This window comes from Pelophylax lessonae (assembly GCF_965119305.1).
Source record: "Pelophylax lessonae genome assembly, chromosome: 1".
NCBI classification, from domain to species: Eukaryota; Metazoa; Chordata; class Amphibia; order Anura; family Ranidae; genus Pelophylax; species Pelophylax lessonae.
This window is the reverse complement of record NC_138768.1, coordinates 166,464,601-166,485,340: the sequence shown is the minus strand read 5'-3', so window position 1 is coordinate 166,485,340 and position 20,740 is coordinate 166,464,601. Positions and strand designations below refer to the sequence as shown.

At 45.5% G+C, this 20,740-nt stretch overlaps 1 protein-coding gene across 2 annotated transcripts in view; it reads left to right on the top strand.

Moving 5' to 3' along the window:
• The window catches only part of CHD1 (chromodomain helicase DNA binding protein 1), a 219,189-nt gene that overhangs the window by 170,398 nt on the left and 28,051 nt on the right, over nt 1-20,740 (top strand). For both annotated transcript variants that reach the window (XM_082243068.1, XM_082243067.1), the window contains 3 exons: nt 3,229-3,462; nt 9,594-9,731; nt 16,449-16,627. In XM_082243068.1, the coding sequence (XP_082099194.1) occupies nt 3,229-3,462; nt 9,594-9,731; nt 16,449-16,627 (551 nt within the window). The remainder of the gene's footprint in view (nt 1-3,228; nt 3,463-9,593; nt 9,732-16,448; nt 16,628-20,740) is intronic.

Below are 20,740 nucleotides of genomic sequence, written 5' to 3'. Positions count from 1 at the left end.
TTCGAGCTTCTGGGGTCCCACCTGGGGCCCCCTGGGAGCCGCGTGTTGCTGCCTTTTTTCTCGTAGCCTTTTATGCTACAGATCGGTGGCCATGTTTGTGTAGACTTGGTGGCCATTTTCTTGTTTCCCATTGAAATGTTTTTGGAGCCGGATGGGCGGTGGGAGCCCCTCCTCGGCCTCTGGTGCTGATCCCTGGATATTCCTCTTCGTGATTCCTGTGAGTACCTGACCGGTGGTAGTGAGTCTGTGGGGCTCTCTCTTCCTCTGTGCTGTTGCAGCGGTAGTACTCTGTGCGCTAGTGGATACACTGATTGTATCAGTGCAGGAAACATTAAAAGATGGAGGATGCGACTAACTCCGCATCGGAGGCGTGGGTCACCCTTGGCACCTACAGGTCCTCCAAAGTGGCGAAGGTGTTCCCCCTTTCCCACCATCTTTGCCAATTTTGTCACAAAAAAGTGGGGGTGCCCCAAAACGCATCTTTGCAATCCCTAAGCGTTTTGTAATTTGGTACCCCTATGAGGATTCCCTCCTTAAAAAATGGACAGTTCCTCCTGTAGACAGTTCCTCCTGTAGTGGACTCTCCGGTTTCCATATTGAATAAAGCCACCATAATCCCGGTTGAAGAGTCCCCGGTCTTCTCAGATCCAGCTGATAGGAGGTTGGAGGCCTTGACCCGCCATATGTTCACTGTGGCTGGTTCGGCACTTAGGCCGGTATTTATTATGGCCCTTGTGTCATAAGCTATGACAGAGTGGGCAAAACTTCTACGCCGGGAACTGGAGGGGAAACCGCTCCCCGCTGCCTTTGCGGAGCTGGTGAATCAGTTGGTGCAAGGGCTACAGTTTGTGACGCCTCTTTGGATGCGGCTCCCTTAAATACTAGACTGTCTGTCTCAGCGGTGGTCCTGCGGCGCATTATCTGGCAGAAATGCTGATCTGCGGACCAGGCTTCGAAGAAGGCCTTATCCGATTTTACATTTGTGGGGAATTTCCTGTTTGGAGCTTCCTTGGATGACAACATCAAAGGCAGACAGGGGCAAAGAGTACTGTTTTTCCTCAGGCTCCCAAGGGTAAGGAGTCCCGTCAAACGGGGGCCTTTGTTTTCGGCTCACAAGAGGCATATTCATCCCTCAGGGTCCCAAGACAAGGCATCTAAGCCCTTCAGAGCCTCCTCCTGGGGGTTCCAAGAGAACCTGGTCCAGCAAGCCACGAGCAGGTTCTGCCAGACCTGCGGGCAAGGCTTCCTCCGCATGAAGGGGTGCCCTCACCCTTATCTGCTTTTGAGGGGACGTCTTTGCGGGTATCTGGGTCCGTGGACCTCCCTGATAAAGGACATGTGGGTCCATGAAGTCATTCGCTCTGGCTACAAGATCGAGTTTCGATCATATCCTCCGACCAGGTTCTTCTCTTCCAACCTGCACTTGTCCCCCAGATCGCTTAGGGGATCTCTTTGGGGCAGTGCAAGACTTGTTACTTGAAGGGGTGATTGTCCTAGTTCCAACATCGGAACATTTTTCAAGGTTTTTATTCAAACCAGTTTACATTTCCCGGGAAGGAAGGCAAGGTGCGTCCAATTCTGGACCTCAAGGCACTAAACTGCTTGTGCGGGTAAAGAAGTTCCGAATGGAATCTATTCGCACGGTGGTGACGTCCCCTCATCAGGGGGATTTCCTCGCCTCCATCGACATCAAGGGTGCCTACCTACACAACCCAATATGTGTTGGCCACCAGCGCTTCCTCTGCTTTGCTTTGGGTGAGGAGCATTTTCAGTTTGTGGCGTTACCCTTTGGTCTCGCCTCCACTCTTCGTGTCTTCACAAAAGTATTGGCATCGATGCTAGCATTGCTGCGTCAGCGGAGGATAGCGGTACTGGGGTACCTGGATGATCTGCTTTTGCGAGCAGAGTCTTTGACTTCTCTGTTGGACAACTTGGAGATTACTCTGCGAACTCTGAGGGAGTTCGGTTGGGTTCTGAATCTTCAGAAGTCTGCTCTGGTTCCGTCCACAAGCCTGGACGATCTGGGTCTGACTCTAGCCTCAGCCAGAGTGTTTTTTTCCTCTGGAAAAACCTGCTGTCCAGCAGACGGTCATCTCTTCGGTCTTGCATGTTGGTACTGGGCCTGAGGGTGTCTACTTGCGAGGCAGTTCCATTTCCACAGTTCCACTCGAGATCTCTGCAAAAAGATTCTGGTGTAACGGAACAAGAATCCTCAGTCTCTAGCCACTTGCCGACCGCCCGCCGTAATATTACTGTGGCAGGGCGGCTCGGCTGCATCCAGTCAAGTAGTACTACATGACTGGAGTGCATGTGGTTTTGGCGGCACGCGCGCGTCACCAGAGCCGTGCTCCCGCTGTGTTTAGACACAGTGGGAGGCGGGCCACGTGAGGAGCGGTGGCGATTGCTGCTGCTCTCCCGCGATCGTCTGGAAAACCGAGAGAAGACCCGCCTGCTTATATAAACAAAGCTAAGCTGAAACTACGATCTGTCTGTGCCGGTCACAGAACCCCACCACACTCACACACACCAAGCAGCATACAGGCATGCATTTAACCCCTTCCCTGCCAGTGTAATGTATACAGTAACAGTGCATATTTAGCACTGATTACTGTATTGCTGTCACTGGTCCCCAAAAAATGTCAGTTAGGGGTCCGATCTGTCCGCTGCAATGTCGCATTCCCGCTAAAAATTGCAGATTGCCGCCATTACTAATGAAAAAATTTAAATGAATAAAAAGTTCCAAAAATCTATCCCGTAGTTTGTAAATGCTATAACTTTTGCGCAAACCAATTAAAATACGCTTTTTGGGATTTTTTTTTTTTACCAAAAATATGTTTCAAAATACAATTTGGCCTAAACTGATAAAAAAAATGTAATTTTTACAATTTTTTTAATTGGGAATGTTTTATAGCAAAAAGTAAAAAATTTGGCTTTTTTTTTTTTTTTTTTTTTCAAAATTGTCGCTATTTTTGTGTTTATATCCATCAATGAATATTGTTCTGTTAGTGCCTCCTTGGTATCAAGCTACCATTTTCCCAGATTCAGTTTTTGAATATCCCAATAGTTAATGATTCCCTTGTGTCCCTCAGACTCTGACCATGTTTTATTAAAATATAGATATATGAAATGGAGGTGGGCTTGGCTTTTAATAAATGTGTAGGAGGATAGACTTTGTTTGCATATGTTCCGTTTCCACCAACATCATAACAATTTGTTGATGTTTTTCAGGAAGAAGAGGTTTCAGTAAAAACAAATAGTAAAAGGTCTAAACCGGAAAAAGAAAATGATGAACGAACAGAACCTGAACCAAGTGTAAAAAAGGAGGTAGAGGATAAGAAAGAAATAAAGGACAGCAGCAAGAAGGATGTAAAGAAAGATAAGAGAGAAGAAAAAGATATAAAGGACAAAAAAGATGCTAAAACTAAAGATTCTGTGAAAGATAAGGAAATCAAAGAGGAAAAGGTAAATGCATTGACATCAAGATAATGAGCACATGCAGTTTACTTTGGAATAATGTACAGAACAATTTTATTACCATCCGCTTAATTGTTGGTTTATCATTTAATTTTTTTTTTTTTTTGGTTCAAACTAATGTAAACTAGTGATTGCAAATGATTTTTAGCTTTTAAAATAACAAGCAGGTTTATACTTGCCTTTTCTGTGCAATGTAATTGCACAAAGTGCCCCCGAACCTCCTTTTATCAGGTCCTAAATGGTTGCTCTTGGCTCCTCCCTGGCAATTGCCACCAAAGAAGGCTAATTCCTATGGGGGCTCTCATGCCGGCTCACTCCCTAACCTCGCTGTCTGCGTGTATTGACCCTCCCTTGTCACTGGCTTTGACCACAACAGGAGCCAATAGCTCTCGCTGCCTCAACAAAGCCAGTGAGACCAGAAAGTGGGGGGAGAGAAAAGCTGCAGACATGCACAGTGCTGGATCGACAAAGTTCAGTTAAGTAAAAGGGGAAAGTGAGGGGAGATACTTAAGCCTACACTTGTTTTACCTTAATGCAAGGAATGCATTAGGGTAAAACATATTTAGGCTTTAGAACTACTTTAAATATGAAGTGTTTCTTAATGTATTTCATGTACAGCCAGCAGGTGGAACTTTTGGCTTTTCATGATTTTCAGGTTTTCTTTAGCCCCTTTGGAATAAAATCTGCTTACAAAGCTCAATAGCTCAAGCTAAAATATGCATACGGGTGAATTGTTCAGAACAGTGTCTCTGCTCCCTTCAGACAGCTTCATTCAAAGTTGGTCTGCAAGGAAATGGCTTCAGCTGGAGTATAGCTCTTGAGCAAAAGCCTAGAGGTAAAGTCATGCTATATGCGGTGACGGTCTTTTTACTGCATGGTAAAACCTCTGTCACAGCAGGGACACAAAGGATACAATTGTTTCCTATGTGTTCCATTCACATTGCAACCCAGCCTATGGCTGTCCTGCCACATGCTATGATAAAATGAAGACATGCTGCATTTTATCACATTGCACCGTGTCAAATCGCACAGCAATGTATATCAACACAGCGCATTGCATTGCCGTGAGTGAACTGTGCTTTGTACACTTCAAGAATCGCGGCCGACTGCTACTTAGACATGGCAATGATGAACTCTGATTATGTTGTATTGTACTGTTCAATAAAGCACTCCTGATTTATATAAAAAAAAAAAAAGAGAATTGCTGTCCACACTGCCCTTCTACTGCAGCCATCAACAGTGTGTGAATTTATCCTTAGGGCTCTTTCACACGGGCGGTCGGATCAGATCTGCCTGTCAGTTTTTTAGGCGGATCTGATCGGATCCTCCATGCAGCTCTATGGGGCAGCGGATGTCAGCGGAGACACCTCCGCTGACACCCCCTGCCATCCGTATCCGATCCTGTCTGTGAAATCTGGACGGATGGAAATCCTATTTTTCCATCCGTTCAGGGATCGGATGAGAGCGGACAAGCGGTCTGCTCTCATCCCATCCCCCATAGAGCAGCGGGAGCTGTGACACCTCCCTCTCCGCACTGCAAGTGGAGACGGAGCTGTCATCCGCCGGTTCAACGGGGATCGGCGGATCGATCCTCGCTGAGCAGCACGGATCCGCCTACGGAGGCGGACCGTGTGAAAGAGCCCTTAAAGAGGAAGTAAACCCTCCTCTACAACTTGTACCTATAGGTAAGCTTATGATAAGGCTTACCTATAGGTACTGTAAATATCTCCTAAACATGTACCGTTTAGGAGATATTTACCTTGCATGCAGCCAGTGACGTCACTGGCGCATGCGCTCTGAAGGAACGGCCGCTCGTGCCGTTCCTTCAGAGTCCCGTGCCGTTACTTTCTGCTCTCGCGCGCCGCTGCGCGGGAGTGACGTCACCGCGGCTCCGGCCAATCAGATGGCCGGATGCAGCGATCCTGGAAGACGGGCGACTGGACATGTCGCCCATCATAGAGGTGAGTGAGCGGCACGGCGGGGGCTCGTTCTAAGGTAAGTATTGCATAATGAGCTAGTATGCGATGCATACTAGCTCATTATGTCTTTCTCTTGCAGGGTGAAAAAAAAAATAAATAAAAAAATGCGAGTTTACAACCTCTTTAAGCACGTAATTGTGTATGTATCAAATGTTTATTTTGAATACAAATCATTTTTATTTGGTTAAGGCCCCTTTCACACGGGCTTTCCGATCCGGTCCACCTATCACTTTTTCAGGCGGACTGTGAAATCCGGACGGATGGAAACCCTATTTTCCATCCGTCTGGAAGATAGGATCGGATGGGATCAGATGAAAACGGACAGGCGGTCTGTCTTCATCCGATCTCCCATAGAGGAGAGCAGGGATCTGACAGCTCCGTCTCTGCAAAATAAGCGGAGACGGAGCTGTCATCCGCCTGCTCAGCGGGGATCATCGGATTGATCTCTGCTGAGAAAAACTGAGTCTGCCGGGCGCACCGCCTGTGTTAAAGGACCCTAAAAGAGCAGCTATACAACCTCAGTTTAAAAACCATACAAAACAAAATGGAAAAATAAAATTAACTAAAAACCAGTTTAAAGGTTTGTTTTTTTTTTATGAAAAAAAATGAAAACCCTCTCCTGTTTGACTGCTATAGGTAAATGCTCTTCTCTAGTAACTGTTTACATTTCAATTTTATATAGCTCTTTATCACTAAGATCTCTTTGTAAAAGGTTTTGCTGTTTGAAGGGATGGAGTGGCACATATGACAGAGGCAAAGAGGAGTAAGAATGGGGGGTTGTTAGCATCAGGTGTTTGGCTCTCCTAGAGCCCCTATTAATACAGTACAGTATGTAAAATACACAAACCGTTTTCTTTTTTTCCAGGGTTCCTATTCACTCTAGGTGTTACAGTAGTGTTAAACCCTCATTGTTTTTTTAGCTTAAAACATTGAGCACAATCCAATATAATTGCCAATAAATGATTTGTTTAAATTCTTATCCCACAACTTGTAGTTTACATCTTTCAAAGGTGCTGCCTCCTGCACTCTATCCTAGAAGGAAGCCACCCTAAAAACAGAAAACCTTGGGCAGTAGTCATGGCTCCAGCTTAAAGTAATTTGTAAAGGATAAAGCTTAATTTTAAATAACAAACATGTCCTACTTACCTGCTATGTGCAGTGTTTTTGCATAGGGCTGGTCCTGTTCGTCCTCTTCTCGGGTCCCCCTGCCAGCGCTCTGGGCCCCTCCCCCTTGCCCAGTGCCCCTATAACAAGCCATTTGGTGTGGGGGCACTCATGCATGCTTGCCTCCAAGCTGGCTCTGCTTTTATAAGACACAGAGAGCGTGGCTCAGCCCCGCTCCCACCTCACCGGCTTTGATTGACAGCAGTAGGAGCCATAGGCTCCTGCATCTCGGCCAGTCAGGAGAGAGAGACTCTGGTCTTGTGCATATCACTGGATCAAGATCGGGCTTAGATAAGTGTTAGGGGGGAGCTGTGCAGTGCACACTGAATGTTTTTTACCTTCATGCATAGAATGTATGAAGGTAAGCAAACCTTCAGCCTTTACAACCACTTTAAGCAAGAACATAGACAAGGATTAAAAAAAATATAAAAACCGCATACTCCGCAATATCTGATTACATCAGCTGCAAGAAAGTGCTTAAACTGAGGGTTTAATATCCCATTAATGCTGACATTCTTGTTTGGATAAAATCAAAAAGTTTTGACCCTTACTATAAATCTATTTTCTCGCCTGCTTATTTAAACCTGAAGTTTCTTGGGTAATGTCAGTATTTTTGCTTAATGACCTACCGTTACATATTTGCTGTTGGTATGCATTTAAAGCCTTGCTCCGGGCAAATAGAAAAAAGTAGTCTCTAAACAAAAGAGCTTTGACTAAGAGACTCGCCTCCTTTCTGGCACTCTCCCCTGCAATCTTCTTTTTTTTTTAAATTGGATGTCTCAAAGAACATGCTGTGAGTCAGCTCCTAGCACTCTGTGCTAGCATACAGTAATGGAGAGAGCAGCGCTCGCTTCAGCTCTGTTCTTTGCAACATAAAAGACCACCTAGGACTTGACTGAAGGGTACCCTGCTTGATCTGCCAAGAGACATATTATATATATATATATATATATATATATATATATATATATATATATATATATATATATATGATATACACACACATACATACATACATACATACACACACACACACAGACACACACACACACATATACATATATATATATATATATATATATATATATATATCCCTCACATTTTTGTATATATTTTATTTTATCTTTTCATGCGACAACACTGTAGAAATGACACTTGGCTACAATGTAAAGTAGTGAATGTACAGCTTGTACAACTTTGTAAATTTCCTGTCCCCTTCAAAATAACTCCACACACAGCCATTAATGTGTAAACCCCTAGCAACCAAAGTGAGTACACCCCCAACTGAAGGTGTCCAAATTGGGCCCAATTAGCCATTTTCCCTCCCTGATGTCATGTGACTCATTAGTGCTACAAGTTCTCAGTTGTGAATGGTGAGCAGGTGCGCTGCATTTGGTGTTATCGCTCTTACTCTCTCATACTGGTCACTGGAAGTTCAACATGGTACCTCATGGCAAAGAACTGAGGATCAAAAAAAAAAAATTGTTGCTCTACATAATGATGGCCTAGGCCAGTGATGGCGAACCTTAGCACCCCAGATGTTTTGGAAGTACATTTTCCATGATGCTGAAGTACACTGCAGAGTGCATTAACATCATGGGAATTGTAGTTCCAAAACATCTGGGGTGCCAAGGTTTGCCATCACTGGCTTAGGCTATAAGAAGATTGCCAAGACCCCCAAAACTGAGCTGCAGCACGGTGGCCAAGATCATACAGCGGTTTAACAGGACAGGTTCCACTCGGAACAGGCCTTGTCATTGTCGACCAAAGGAGTTGAGTGCACGTGCTCAGCGGCTTATTCAGCGGTTGTCTTTGGGAAATAGATGTATGAGTGCTGCCAGCATTGCTGCAAGAGATTGAAGGGGGGGGGGGGGGTCAGCCTGTCAGTGCTCAGACCATACGCTGCACACTGTATCAAATTGGTCTACATGGCTGTCTTCCCAGAAGGAAGCCTCTTTTAAAGAGGATGCACAAGAAAGCCCGCAAACAGTTTGCTGAAGACAAGCAGACTAAGGACAGGGATTACTGGAACCATGTCCTGCGGTCTGATGAGACCAGGATAAACTTATTTGGTTCAGGTGGTGTCAAGCGTGTGTGGAGTACAAAGACAAATGTGTCTTGCCTACAGTCAAGCGTGATGAGAGTGTCATGCTGGGGCTGCATGAGTGCTGCCGACACTGGGGAGCTACAGTTTATTGAGGTAACCATGAATGCCAAAATGTACTGTGACATACTGAAGCAGAGCATGATCCCCTCTCTTCAGAGACTGGGCAGTAGGGTAGTATTCCAAGATAACGACCCCCAAACACACCTCCAAAACGACCACTGCCTCGCTAAAGAAGCTGAGGGTGAAGGTGATGGACTGGCCAAGCATGTCTCAGGACCTAAACCTTTTTGAGCATCTGTGGGGCATCCTCAAACGGAAGGTGGAGGAGCGCAAGGTCTCCAACATCCACCAGCACTGTAATGTCATCATGGAGGAGTGGAAGAGGACTCCAGTGGCAACCTGTGAAGCTCTGGTGAACTCCATGCCCAAGAGGGTTAAGGCAGTGCTGGAAAATAATGGTGTCCACACAAAAGATTGACCCTTTGGGCCCAATTTGGACATTTTCACTTAGGGGTGTACTCACTTTTGTTGCCTGCGGTTTAGATATTAATGGCTGTGTTGCTTTATTTTGAGGGGACAGCAAATTTACACTGTTATACAAGCTGTACACTTTACATTGTAGCAAAGTGCCATTTCTTTAGTGTTGTCACATGAAAAGATATAATAAAATATTTAACAAAAAATGTGAGGGGTGTACTCGCTTTTGTGAGATACTGTATATTATACTTATTGTTCCTACTAACATTGTTCCTAAAACATACATCTTTCATGTGCGTTGCACATTTTTCAAATAACTACAGGGAGTAGAAATTACAGGATCTAAACAAATCCTCTGTTTTCCAACCATTAAAAGTTAATTTATTAAATAGGTGAATGATGTAAAGCCTGAGAAGGAGAAACCGAAGAAAAACATTTCTGCTGAAACCCCTGTTCACATAACTGCCAGTAGTGAGCCTGTCCCAATTTCTGAAGAGGCAGAGGAGCTTGATCAGAAGACTTTCAGCGTCGTAAGTTTTTTTTTTTTTTTTTTTTTTTAAATATACACCCTTATTCGTGCATTTGTTTTCATTTTCCTTGTGATCTTGGGGAGGAGGCGGCATTAGCAGACATCTCAGCTTTCCAATTTGAGAGGAGTTTGGGTTTAAATTGGCCACCACGGGATAGGTTGTCTATCAACACTCTGGAATTGAGGGTGATTCATCTAGTCCTGCTGCATTGGTTCGTGCAGATGCAACAACTTCCCTGTATGGGTTCAGTCTGACAATGCTACGGCAGTGGCGTACATAAATCAGCATGGAGGCACCAGAAGTAAGGCCACTCAGAAAATATCAATCTGTCTTGGGTGATTCTGCAAGTCCCTGCCCTGTCCACATTCCTAGGTGGGAAAATTGGCAAATTTTCTCAGCTGTCAACGATTGGGGCAGTAGGCTCTTCACCCAGGGGTTTTGAACTTGGATGCCAGGATTATCCATATCCAGAATTTCCCACCTTCAATAGAGTTCCTCAATGTAAAGCTAGACAGATTCATATCCAGGAACAAGGACCCTTGTGTGTCCATGGTGGGTGGTCTAGAGATGCCATGAGGATATGTTCGCTCTGATTTATGCCTTTCTGCTGTTACAGCTTCTGCCTCTTCTGCTTTGCAGGATTTGGCTGGAAGGCGTTCTGGTGATTCTGATTACCACAGCCTGGCTTTTGAACCCATCCAGGATATTCCCTTAGTCTTCCTGACATGGAAGGTTTTTTTTTAATTTTATGGTTGCCATTGTTTCAGCTCCAGGGTTTCAGAATTGGCTGCTCTTACCTCTAAGGAACCGGTTCCTGGTGATCCGTCATGACCAGTTGGTCTTGTGGCCTCAGATTACCTTTTTGCTTAGGGTGGCTTTCTTCCACCTGAACCAGCATATCCCATTGCCTATTTCTGTCCTTAGATGGCATTCATGCAGTCAAGGTCTACCTGAGGGCGATTACTGCAATTCGTCAGTTTAGTCTAGTTCCTTGCTGGGATCTTTGGTCCTAACAAATTTTTTTAGATGGAAATTTTTTCTCCTGGTTTTTTTCCTGTGAGATCTACAATCAACTTGGCAACGAGCTGGATAATCTTGATCAAGTGGTCACCCCAGTCTTGCCAGCGAGCACACGCAGACCTCAGCTCCATGCTAGGTCTGCCACGTCATAGCCTGGCCTGCAAGTTAGATGCCTTACAAGGTCGCATACGACTGGTTTTGGCCGGAGTTGCAGCATTTCTCCTGGCAGACAGTCCCCACCCCCCATTTTAATGGCAAGGGGTTCTGTCCCTGTCCCCCCTTTCCACTTATGCTGGGGCTGTGTGGGTGGTCTGGTCCACCACCCGGGGTGGGGGCAGGGCGCTGTGTGCTGGCGCTGGGGGGGGGGGGGGGTACGCCACCAGCGACCGGTGATCGACTGTGCCGGGGCTCCTGCCAGGGCCCACCATCCTGCCTGCGTCTGTCCTAGAGCCTAGGGATCCCTCCTGGGAGCCTCGTGGTGCCGCCATTTTTCTGTAGCCTGTGTTTCTTTGCACAGCGACCATGTTTGTGTAGCCCGGCCATTTTGCGGTGGTTTGCCATTGAAAATGGCAGCGGACATGACAGTGGAGCCCTGTGGGTGGAGATATTGGCAGAGGGATCCCCTCCTCATCCCCTAGTGCTGACTCCTGGATCCTTTCACTTCCTGATCGCCGCACATGTAGTGCAGACTATCCTGGTGGCTTCAGGTGTCTGTTTCTACTGGGTGGTGAGTCTGGTGGGGTTCTCTCCCTCTCTGCTGAGGATCACTTGTGCCAGGCGACCGGGTGTTTATGCCAGAGTGGTGGGGGTTGTCCCTTCTTGAAGTGATTTTACACTTTTTGTGGGTTCCCCTGGTGACTCTTGAAATCTTTGGAGCACATTCCCCCCCCCCAGTCTTTCCCTGCCTCCCTCTGTCTAATCAGATCCTGGATCGTATTTGGCCGCTCTGGATGTGGGTCCCCCTGCTGGGTCTGTGACCGCGCGCCCCGATTTCTTAAATAGGGAGGATGATTCCTCCACATCTGCAACCGCGCAGGAGAAGGCGCTGGTGGAAGCACTGATTGTATCTGTGCGTGAGACCTTGAAGATAGAGGACGCAGTTGCGACGGAGACGCAGGTTCCTTTTGGCACCCACAAGCCATCCAGAACGGCACGTGTTCCCTTTCCCTGCCAATTTTGACATAATTGTTGCTTAAGAGTGGGGACGACCAAAGCAAGGCGGTGGTTGACCCTCCAGTTTCCAGATTAAAAACAGGCAACCATGATTCTGGTTGAAGAGTCCCCGGCCTTTAAGGATCCGGCTGACAGGGAGGCAGAGGCTGTGACCCGCAATATGTACACTCTGGCTGGTTTGGTAATGAGACCAGTATTCACCATTGCCCTGGTGTCGCAAACTCTGACTAAGTGGGCTAAGCTTTTACGCCGTGACCTAGGAGAACATCTCTTCCCCCCCCCCGCCTTAGCTGAGCTGGCAAGCCAGCTGGTTCAGGGGCTGCAATTTATCTGTGATGCCTCTTTGGATGCGGCTCTCCTAGTGGCTCTGCTCTCTTTCTCGGCAGTGTTCCTTTTGGTGTTTCTTGGCTTAAATGCTGGTCTGCGGATCAGATTTCTAAAAGGTCCTGGACTAATCTCTCCTTTCAAGGGGATCGCATTTTTGGTACTACCCTGGATGACCTCATTAAAGGTCTCACAGGGGGAAAGAGTACTTTTCTTCTGCAGGCTACGAAGGGCAAGGAACCTAATCTTAGATGTGGGCCCTCCTCCTCGGCTCATTAGATGTTTTTTCATCCCTCAGGGTCGACTGACAAAGGTTCGAAGACTTTCAGGGTCTCTTCTGGAGAATGCAAAGGAACCTGGTCTGAAAAGTGGAGAGCGGCCTTCTCCAGACCCGCGGACAGAGCTCCTTCAGCATGAAGGTGCGCCCTCACCCGTATCAGGGTGGGGGGAGTCATCTTCGCTGGTTTCCGGACCCGTGGACTTCCCTGATACAAGACAAGTGGGTCCACAAAGTTATTCGGTCCGGCTACAGGATTGAGTCTTGCTCTTGTCCCCCAGGAAGGTTCTTTCCTTCCAACTTGCGCCTTTCCCCCCGGACCGCTTACACAGTCTGTTTGGGACTGTACAAGATCTGTTGCTTTAAGGGGTGATTGTCCCTGTTCTGACTTCAGAACATTTTCAGTATTTTTACTCAAACCTGTTTACAGTTCCCAGGAAGGAAGGCAAGGTGTGTTCAGTCCTGGACCTCAAGGCTCTGAACTGCTTTGTGAGGGTGCAGGAGTTAATGATGGAGTCCATGTGCACGGTGGTGGTGTCCCTGCATCAGGGGGATTTTCTTGCATCTATCGACATCAAGGATGTTTACCTTCACATTCCAATATGTGCTGGTCACCAGCGCTTCCTCCTCTTGGCTGTGGGAGAGGAGCATTATCAGTTTGTGGCGTTAGCCTTTGGTCTCGCCACTTCTTCTCAGGTCTTCACAAAAGTGTTAGCCCCGGTGCTAGCATTTTTCATCAACGGGGGATTGCAGTACTGGGCTACTTGGACAATCTCTTTCTGCGAGCGGAGTCCCCTACTGCTCTGGTGGAAAACCTGGAAATCACCATGTGCACTCTGATCGGTTGGATTCTAAATTTTCAGAAGTCTGCTCTAGTTCCGTCCATAAAGCTGGACTATCTGGGTCTGACTTTGGACTCAGCCAGAGTGCTCCTTTGGACAAGCTCCAGAAGTTGCAGCCTGCTATTGGTCTCCTGCTGTCCAGCAGATGGTCATCCCTCCGGACTTGCATGCAGGTGCTTCGCCTGATGGTGTCTACCTTCAAAGTGGTTCCGTTTGCACAGTTCCATACGAGGTCCCTGCAAAGGGAATAGATTCTGGCCAAGTTGGACAAGACTCCGCCAGTCTTTGGACAATCAGATCCGGCTGAGCCGAGGCACAAACGAGTCCCTGATAGGGTGGCTACGTTCTCTGGCACTTAGGCTGTGCAAATCCCTCCTCCCCTTGTATTGGACATTGGTCACCACGGATGCCAGCCTGTATGGATGGGGAGGCGCCCTGGGCAAGAATTCTGGGGATCTGGACACTGGAAGAGTCCAGACTACCGATCAATGTTTTGGAAATCCGAGAGATCAGACTGTGCCTGGATCATTGGACGGATCATCTTCAGGGATGTCCAGTGCACATTCAATCAGACGATGCCACTGTCGTGGCTTATGTCAATCACCAAAGGGGCACAAAAAATGTCCTGGGAGGGAAATGGCTTGGGGAGGTAGCCGGCATTCTAAGGTAGGCAGAATGGTTTGTTCCAGCCCTCTCCATACATTCCTGGGGTTAAAAACTGGCAGGCGGATTACCTCAGTCGGCGTTGCTGTTGGACCAAGGGGAGTGGTCCCTTCATCTGGAGGTGTTTTATCAGTTGCATCTCCAGTGGGGGATTTGCAAGGTGGATCTCTTGGTGTCTTGGCTCAAAAGAAAGGTGCAGAGGTTTGTGACTCCGTCACTAGATCTTCTGGCAGACGCCACAGACGTGCTGGTGGCCCGGTGTGGTCAGTATCGTCTGATTTACGCCTTCCCTCCTCCATCTTCTGCCAAGACTTCTACGCAGAATTGAGGCAGAAGGGATTCCGGTCATCTTAGTGGCTCCAGACTGGCCTCGTCAGGCTTGGTACGCTTATGTGTAACAAGACACAAAAAAGATTCCAAGCTTTCCTTACTGCCCAGTCTGCGACCAACCAAATTGACCTGTCTTAATAGTATGCGTTAAAAAACGGGTTTAATTGCACACATCTGCAAATACATGCGTAAGGCACCCCATTTTCTGTGGTCCTAACTCTAAACTCTGTAAGTCTCCAACAATGGAAGCACATGCATTTAAATGGACAGGTGTAGGGCAGACATACCTGAAGGGAGCCCATGCCTTCTTGAACACCCAGTTTATAGCACCATGGCAGCAAAGGTGTCAGTGCGTTGCCTTGCCAATATAATCCATAGCAAAAACAAATGGTTACTGCCCACACCTGTAACTGGTCTCTGCAGCAAGGAGCAATGAAAGGGAAGACCTCTGCAGACCAGTGTTGTGGTATTGAGTGTGGTGCACATGTTGGGGCGACAGGTTATTTTTCAGGTGCAGTATGTTTACTCTTTTGGCCAGGAGGAGTGTGCATTCCTTTTTGGCTTGTCCTGCCTTATGGTACAGTGTCTCCCATCCTGTCTTTCATGTATGTATTCATTTATTCATTATTTTTCTATTTCATCATGCTTCTATCAATTCATTATATATTATCTATCATTATTACTTCCCCCATAGGGGCGATACCCTACCAAAATGCATAGACATCTGTGGGTGGGGACCTCATGCACACGCCCTGGTGAGGGAGGGCCCATGTCTAATTGTATCTGGTTCATAAAGTCATTGTCTAGTATATAAAGCACAGGCTTATACTGCCATTTAGGCTCTGAGGAAGAGGCTAATGCCTCAAACGCGTAAGCCTATACAGCTCCAGGGGACGGCATACTCTATGATCTTGAATCTAAGGACTATACAGTTGTTTGGTTGAGCTCCTGTTGCCTGGTTGGCTAATGTGTAGCCTTGGGAATTTTATTTGTTCCCACCCCTCATGTTTAACACTGCTTTGGGACATACCAATGGTTATGAATATCAGGATCTGTGTCCGTCAATGAACAAAAGAGAAAATGGGATTTTTTGAATTACCGCACAATCCATTTCTCTGATGGTTATTGACAGACACAGCTCCCGCCCCTGTGTGGAGTTCAAATTCTCCTGACACTGCTTGTAACAAAACTGAGTGACTATAGCAGAGAGGAGTATACCCTCGGAATGCACATGGGTGTAGCCAGAATTATTTTCTGCCTAGTGTCCTACTCCGGTAGGGGGCAGTATATCCCAATGGTTATGAATATTAGGAGCTGTGTCCGTCAATGAACATCAGAGAAATCAATTTTACGGTAAGACAAAAATCCAGTATTTTTTTTGTTTTGTTTTTGAATAACAGTTCTAAGATAGAATTCACTCAAGTTGCACACACACTTCTGGGTAATTTAATATTCATACTTATCAGTTAATCATTATCCTGAAGGGTTTGTGTGTAACCCTGCTGAGGGCTATCATTGAAGTTGATATTCAATACAAAAAAATGTGGACCATCTCCATAATGAGTCCCGTTTAGTTTAGAAAGCGCTGGCATTCTGTATATTCTTTATCTGATATGTTCATTTTAAGGTAAAGTGGACAAGCTTGTAGCTCTTGGGTAGATTAAGAGCATTTTAACATTGAGTTATACCTTGTATATAGTTTACCTGTGTACATAAGTATGTGTTGTCTCCTGTCTTGAAGAAGACTTTTCAACCCCCCCCCCCCCCCCCCCCTCCAACGCCTTATATTGCAAAAATTATCCTTAAATGTTACCCAAACAAATTACACCTACTTTGTAGAGAAGAAACGCTTTGGGTTTCTTCAGACTCTGGTTCCAGTGCAACAGGAAGCACTATTAATTGGCTTCTCAGGTCAGCACAGGCAGTCGCAAACCCTGTCTACCCACATCATGGTGTCTGTCAGGTAAAAATGTAAGAGGAGAGGTTTTTTTTTTATCTTGCACATTATTGGAGAGGAAAAGGAGAAAGGTAAATGAGCTATGTTTCACAAATAGATCTTGCTAACATTTTATGTATTATAATTTAAAGTGTAAGGAGAGGATGAGGCCCGTTAAGGCAGCACTAAAACAACTGGATCGGCCTGAAAAAGGACTCTCTGAGAGAGAACAGCTGGAGCACACCAGGCAGTGCCTCATCAGAATTGGAGATCACATTACAGAGTGCTTAAAAGAATATGCAAACCCCGAACTAATTAAACAGTGGAGGAAGTAAGTACTTCTATATATCACTCTCTATATCTATCGATTTATCAAATATGTATATTTAGATGGTAGGTGTAATTGGAACTATATACTTAAGCTTCCAGCAATTGTCCTAATTTGGCTTAAGCTACAGGGACATTTTGTAAAGCCTAAAGATAGCTCAAATAATTCAGATATCTTTAAGCGGCTGAGGCATTTCCCAAAGCTGTATGTATACAAAGGGCTTGTATATGTGCAGTTGTGGGAAGTGAGGAATGCCACTGTCACTTATGATTGGGTAAACATTGTGACCGCATCCTGGCGGGATTGTTTAAATGGGTTCAGTCTAGGGTCTAAACCGTAGTCTTGAATGCAGTCCAGCCTGAAAACGATTCTCCCCTGCTGTATCAGAAGTTCAGTGCCAGAAAAAGGACTAGGCACACTGCAGAAGATATCACCAGAAAGCAGCAGCCTGCATGACTTGTGACATCCTTACAGGTAAGTGTTCTTGACTGAAGCATTAGGGGAAAAAATCTTGGACTTAAATTTTAGCTTTCTTATGTGAGTTTATCGCGATATGAATTGATATAAAGTTACCATACCTTTTAAACTACACAAATTAGCTCTACGCATTTGATAACCACACAATTAAAGCGGTAGTAAAGCCTTGGAAAAAAAAAAAAGGTCCCCCTGCAGGTCAATGGCATAATGTGCTAGTATGCACCGCATACTAATACATTATGAAATACTTCCCTTAAAGCCCTTGAGAGCCACGCTGTTACTGCTGACAGGGCTCCTGGGCTGCTTTTGCAGTGTGTTTGGATAATTGTCCATCTGTACCTGTAAGGCTCCATGTACACGGGACGCTGGAAATGGCCGTTTAGGAGCAGTTGGGCGTTTTTTTCAGAAGCCCCTGAACCCATCTACATTTTATCTTATCTGTCCATGTACACCAGGTCGTTTACAGTCATTTGCAGGCAGTTGAGTTCAGGGACTGTTTTTAGAACGCAATTATTTGCGTTCGAACGTGTGTTTCCCGGCGTTTCAAACGCACAAACGCGTCCGAACGCGATGACCCGCGTTTAGCGTTCGCGTTTTCCATTTTAAAGGGGAATAATTTTTTTGACCTCTAGGAACGCTTCTAAACAGTGGCGGGTACAAACGCCACCGAACGGACGTTTCAAACGTCCTAAAAATTCCAACATTCAAAGGGACTTTTAACAACGTTCCGTGTACATGGAGCCTAAAGCACCATCCAATCAAATTTGCCACATTTGGCTGAATCTGGGCTGATGGTATATCTCTAAAAACTGCAGAATTCATCCGGCTGCTCCTGTCTTCTGTCACATCATCACATCATCAATAAACACCAATAAACCAGTGGAACTAGAAGCCATGTATGCCTACGCACTGCCTCCACCATGTTTTACAGATGATGTTGTGTGCTTTGGATCATGAGCTGTTCTAAGCCTTCTCCACTCCTTTTTTTTTTTTTTTTTTTTTTTTTCTTCCTTTCGTTCTGGTACAGATTTTTCTTAGTTTCATCCATCCAAAGAATGCTTTTCCAGAACTGGTCTGGCTTTTTTAGATGTTTTTTTTTGCAAAATTGAATCTGGCTTTTCTTTTCTTCAGGCTTATGAATGATTTGCACCTTGTGGTGAACCCTCTGTAATTGCTCTCATGAAGTCTTCCCTTGATTGTAGACTTTGACAATGATACGCCCACCACCTGGAGAGTGTCCTTCACTTGTCTGGATGTTGTGAATGGGTTTTTCTTTACCACAGAGAGCATCCTGCAATCATCCACCACTGTTGTCTTCTGTGGACGTCCAGGACTTTTTATGTTGTTGAGCTCACCACTGCAACATTCTTTCCTCAGAATGTACCAAACTGTTGATTTGGCCAATCCTAATGTTGCTGCAATCTCTCTGATGGATTTGTTTAATTATTTAAGTTTAACAATGGCATGTTTCACTTGCATGGATGGACAGCTCCTTTGAACGCAGTGATGTAGGTTCACAGCAATAAAGTCCAAATGCAAGTACCACACTTAGAATCAACTCCAGACCTTTTTACCTGCTTAATTGATGAGGAAAAATAATGGCGTAGCCCACGCCTGACCATGAAACCGAATTTGATTCAATTGTCCAATTACTATATATATATATATATATATATATATATATATATATATATATAAAATATATGCACCTAACTGTATATCTACTGTGTTAGCATGTACATGCTGGAGGTGTAACACAAAAAACCTGCCAAGGCATACACAAGGGAGTTGTCAGTGCTCATTTCTTTTGTGTTTGCTAGCTATGGTGCGGTCATACTTATTCCTTCCTACCGAGAGAGTCACTGATGCGGAAACCGTTGTGCAAGCTTTTTTCAGGCCAATAGCAAAACTGGATAAAGGTGTTCAAGCCATGTTTCACACCCATTGAGAGGTGCAGTAATTCAGATACTGCCATCTACCTGAGGCACTAACACTGGCACAAAAAAAAATGTGGGCCAGCCCGGGATAGCCCCGCCTATGATCAGCATGCCTCAGTTTAGTTGCACACCCTGTTCTTCGCTCTGGTGCGAAAAATTTTGTTTTTTTGATAGCTTTTTCTTTTCTCCTCTCTGCAGAGTTTTTTTCCTCTGTCTTCAATCAAGATTTCCCAACTACCCCTGCTTGAGCTGGCCTTTATATACCAGCTATCTGGATTGGTGTATCTTCAGGCCGTACCCAATCCCGTTGCACTGGGTGATTGCAGGGCTGGCCTGGAATGGGACCTTTGGGCACTGGTTTCTACACTGTAGTGTTTTCCAGACCTGAGTGTACTGTTCGTTGCAGAGCGCTTTTAGATTTGTGAGATAACTTTGCTATAGCACTGCTGAGTGCCTTTCACATTCATGCAATGACCAGTTGTCCAATGGTAAATGTTAAACCTGAGTGACTGAACACATCTGCCATGCTCCCTGTCCTGCTAAGCATTGAGAAAGTATTATCCTGCTACTGCTTTGCAACATACCACTTGGATCTACCTTTTTTTCTTTTGAATTGTTTTCTATACTCAAATGTTGTTTTTTACTGGATATCAGTCACTCGCATCAACACGAAAACTCCTTGGGCAAAGGGCGCGCTTATTTTTAGGCTTCCTGCTGCTCGGCAATTGATTTCCTTCTTTGGAAGGTTCCTCAGTCTTTCTTTTTTTTTTTTTTTTTCAAAATGGGAAGTGGGTACCTGCTATAAATGGATACTTGCTCCCCCCAAATTTTTTTAAAAAGTGTTAGAATCACTGGAACTTCTCTTTTAAGATGAAGTTCCGGTTTAAGTCAGTTTTTTCTTTGGTAGGCGCTGCCCTCAGTCCTACGATTCCTGTGACCTGTTTTTCAGCTGGTAAAACACTCATCTCTGAAGTCTCAAAATGCCACACAGCCAAAATCCCATTAATTTCAATGGCCCCTGTTCACATATGAGCGTTTTGTAGCCTGAAATAAAACGCCTGAAGCTCGAAAAAAGACATGAGCTTCTTTTTTGACAGATTACAAGAGTTTTTGTTAATGTCACTGTTTGCCTCAAAACACCTGCAAAAAACACCTGTAAAATGCCTGAAAATGATACGCTCAGGTGTGAATGGAGCCTAAAGTGATTGTAAAATCTTGCTTTTTTTTGGTTAAAAATAACAAACGTTATACTTACCTGCTCTGTGAAGTGATTTTGCAAAGAGCAGCCCAGATCCTCATTTTCTTGGATATCTATCCGGCGCTCCTGTCCCCTCCCTCCTGTTGAGTGCCCACATAGCAAGCAGCTTGCTATGGGGGCACCCCAGCTGAGCCACAGCTCCCTGTGTCTATTCAGACACAGAGCTGTTCCTTTTATAAGCAGTAGGCCTTAAGCTCTAAGAAATGGCCTAGGTCCCAGTTCCAAAAGCAATGGACCCCCAAGTTCTTCACAGTGAAGGCTACTTGCATGGGTGAGGGTACTTCTATCAGCCTTTGCTGCCTTCTGGACAGTGTGGTTTCCAGAGGTTACAAGCCAGAGCTTTGTTGCTTTTCAGGGACTTTCTTTAAAACACTAGAAAGACTGCTGTCCCAGGGCATTACTTCTGAATGGAATCCATCCATTGATGAAAGGTGATCTTTTCAT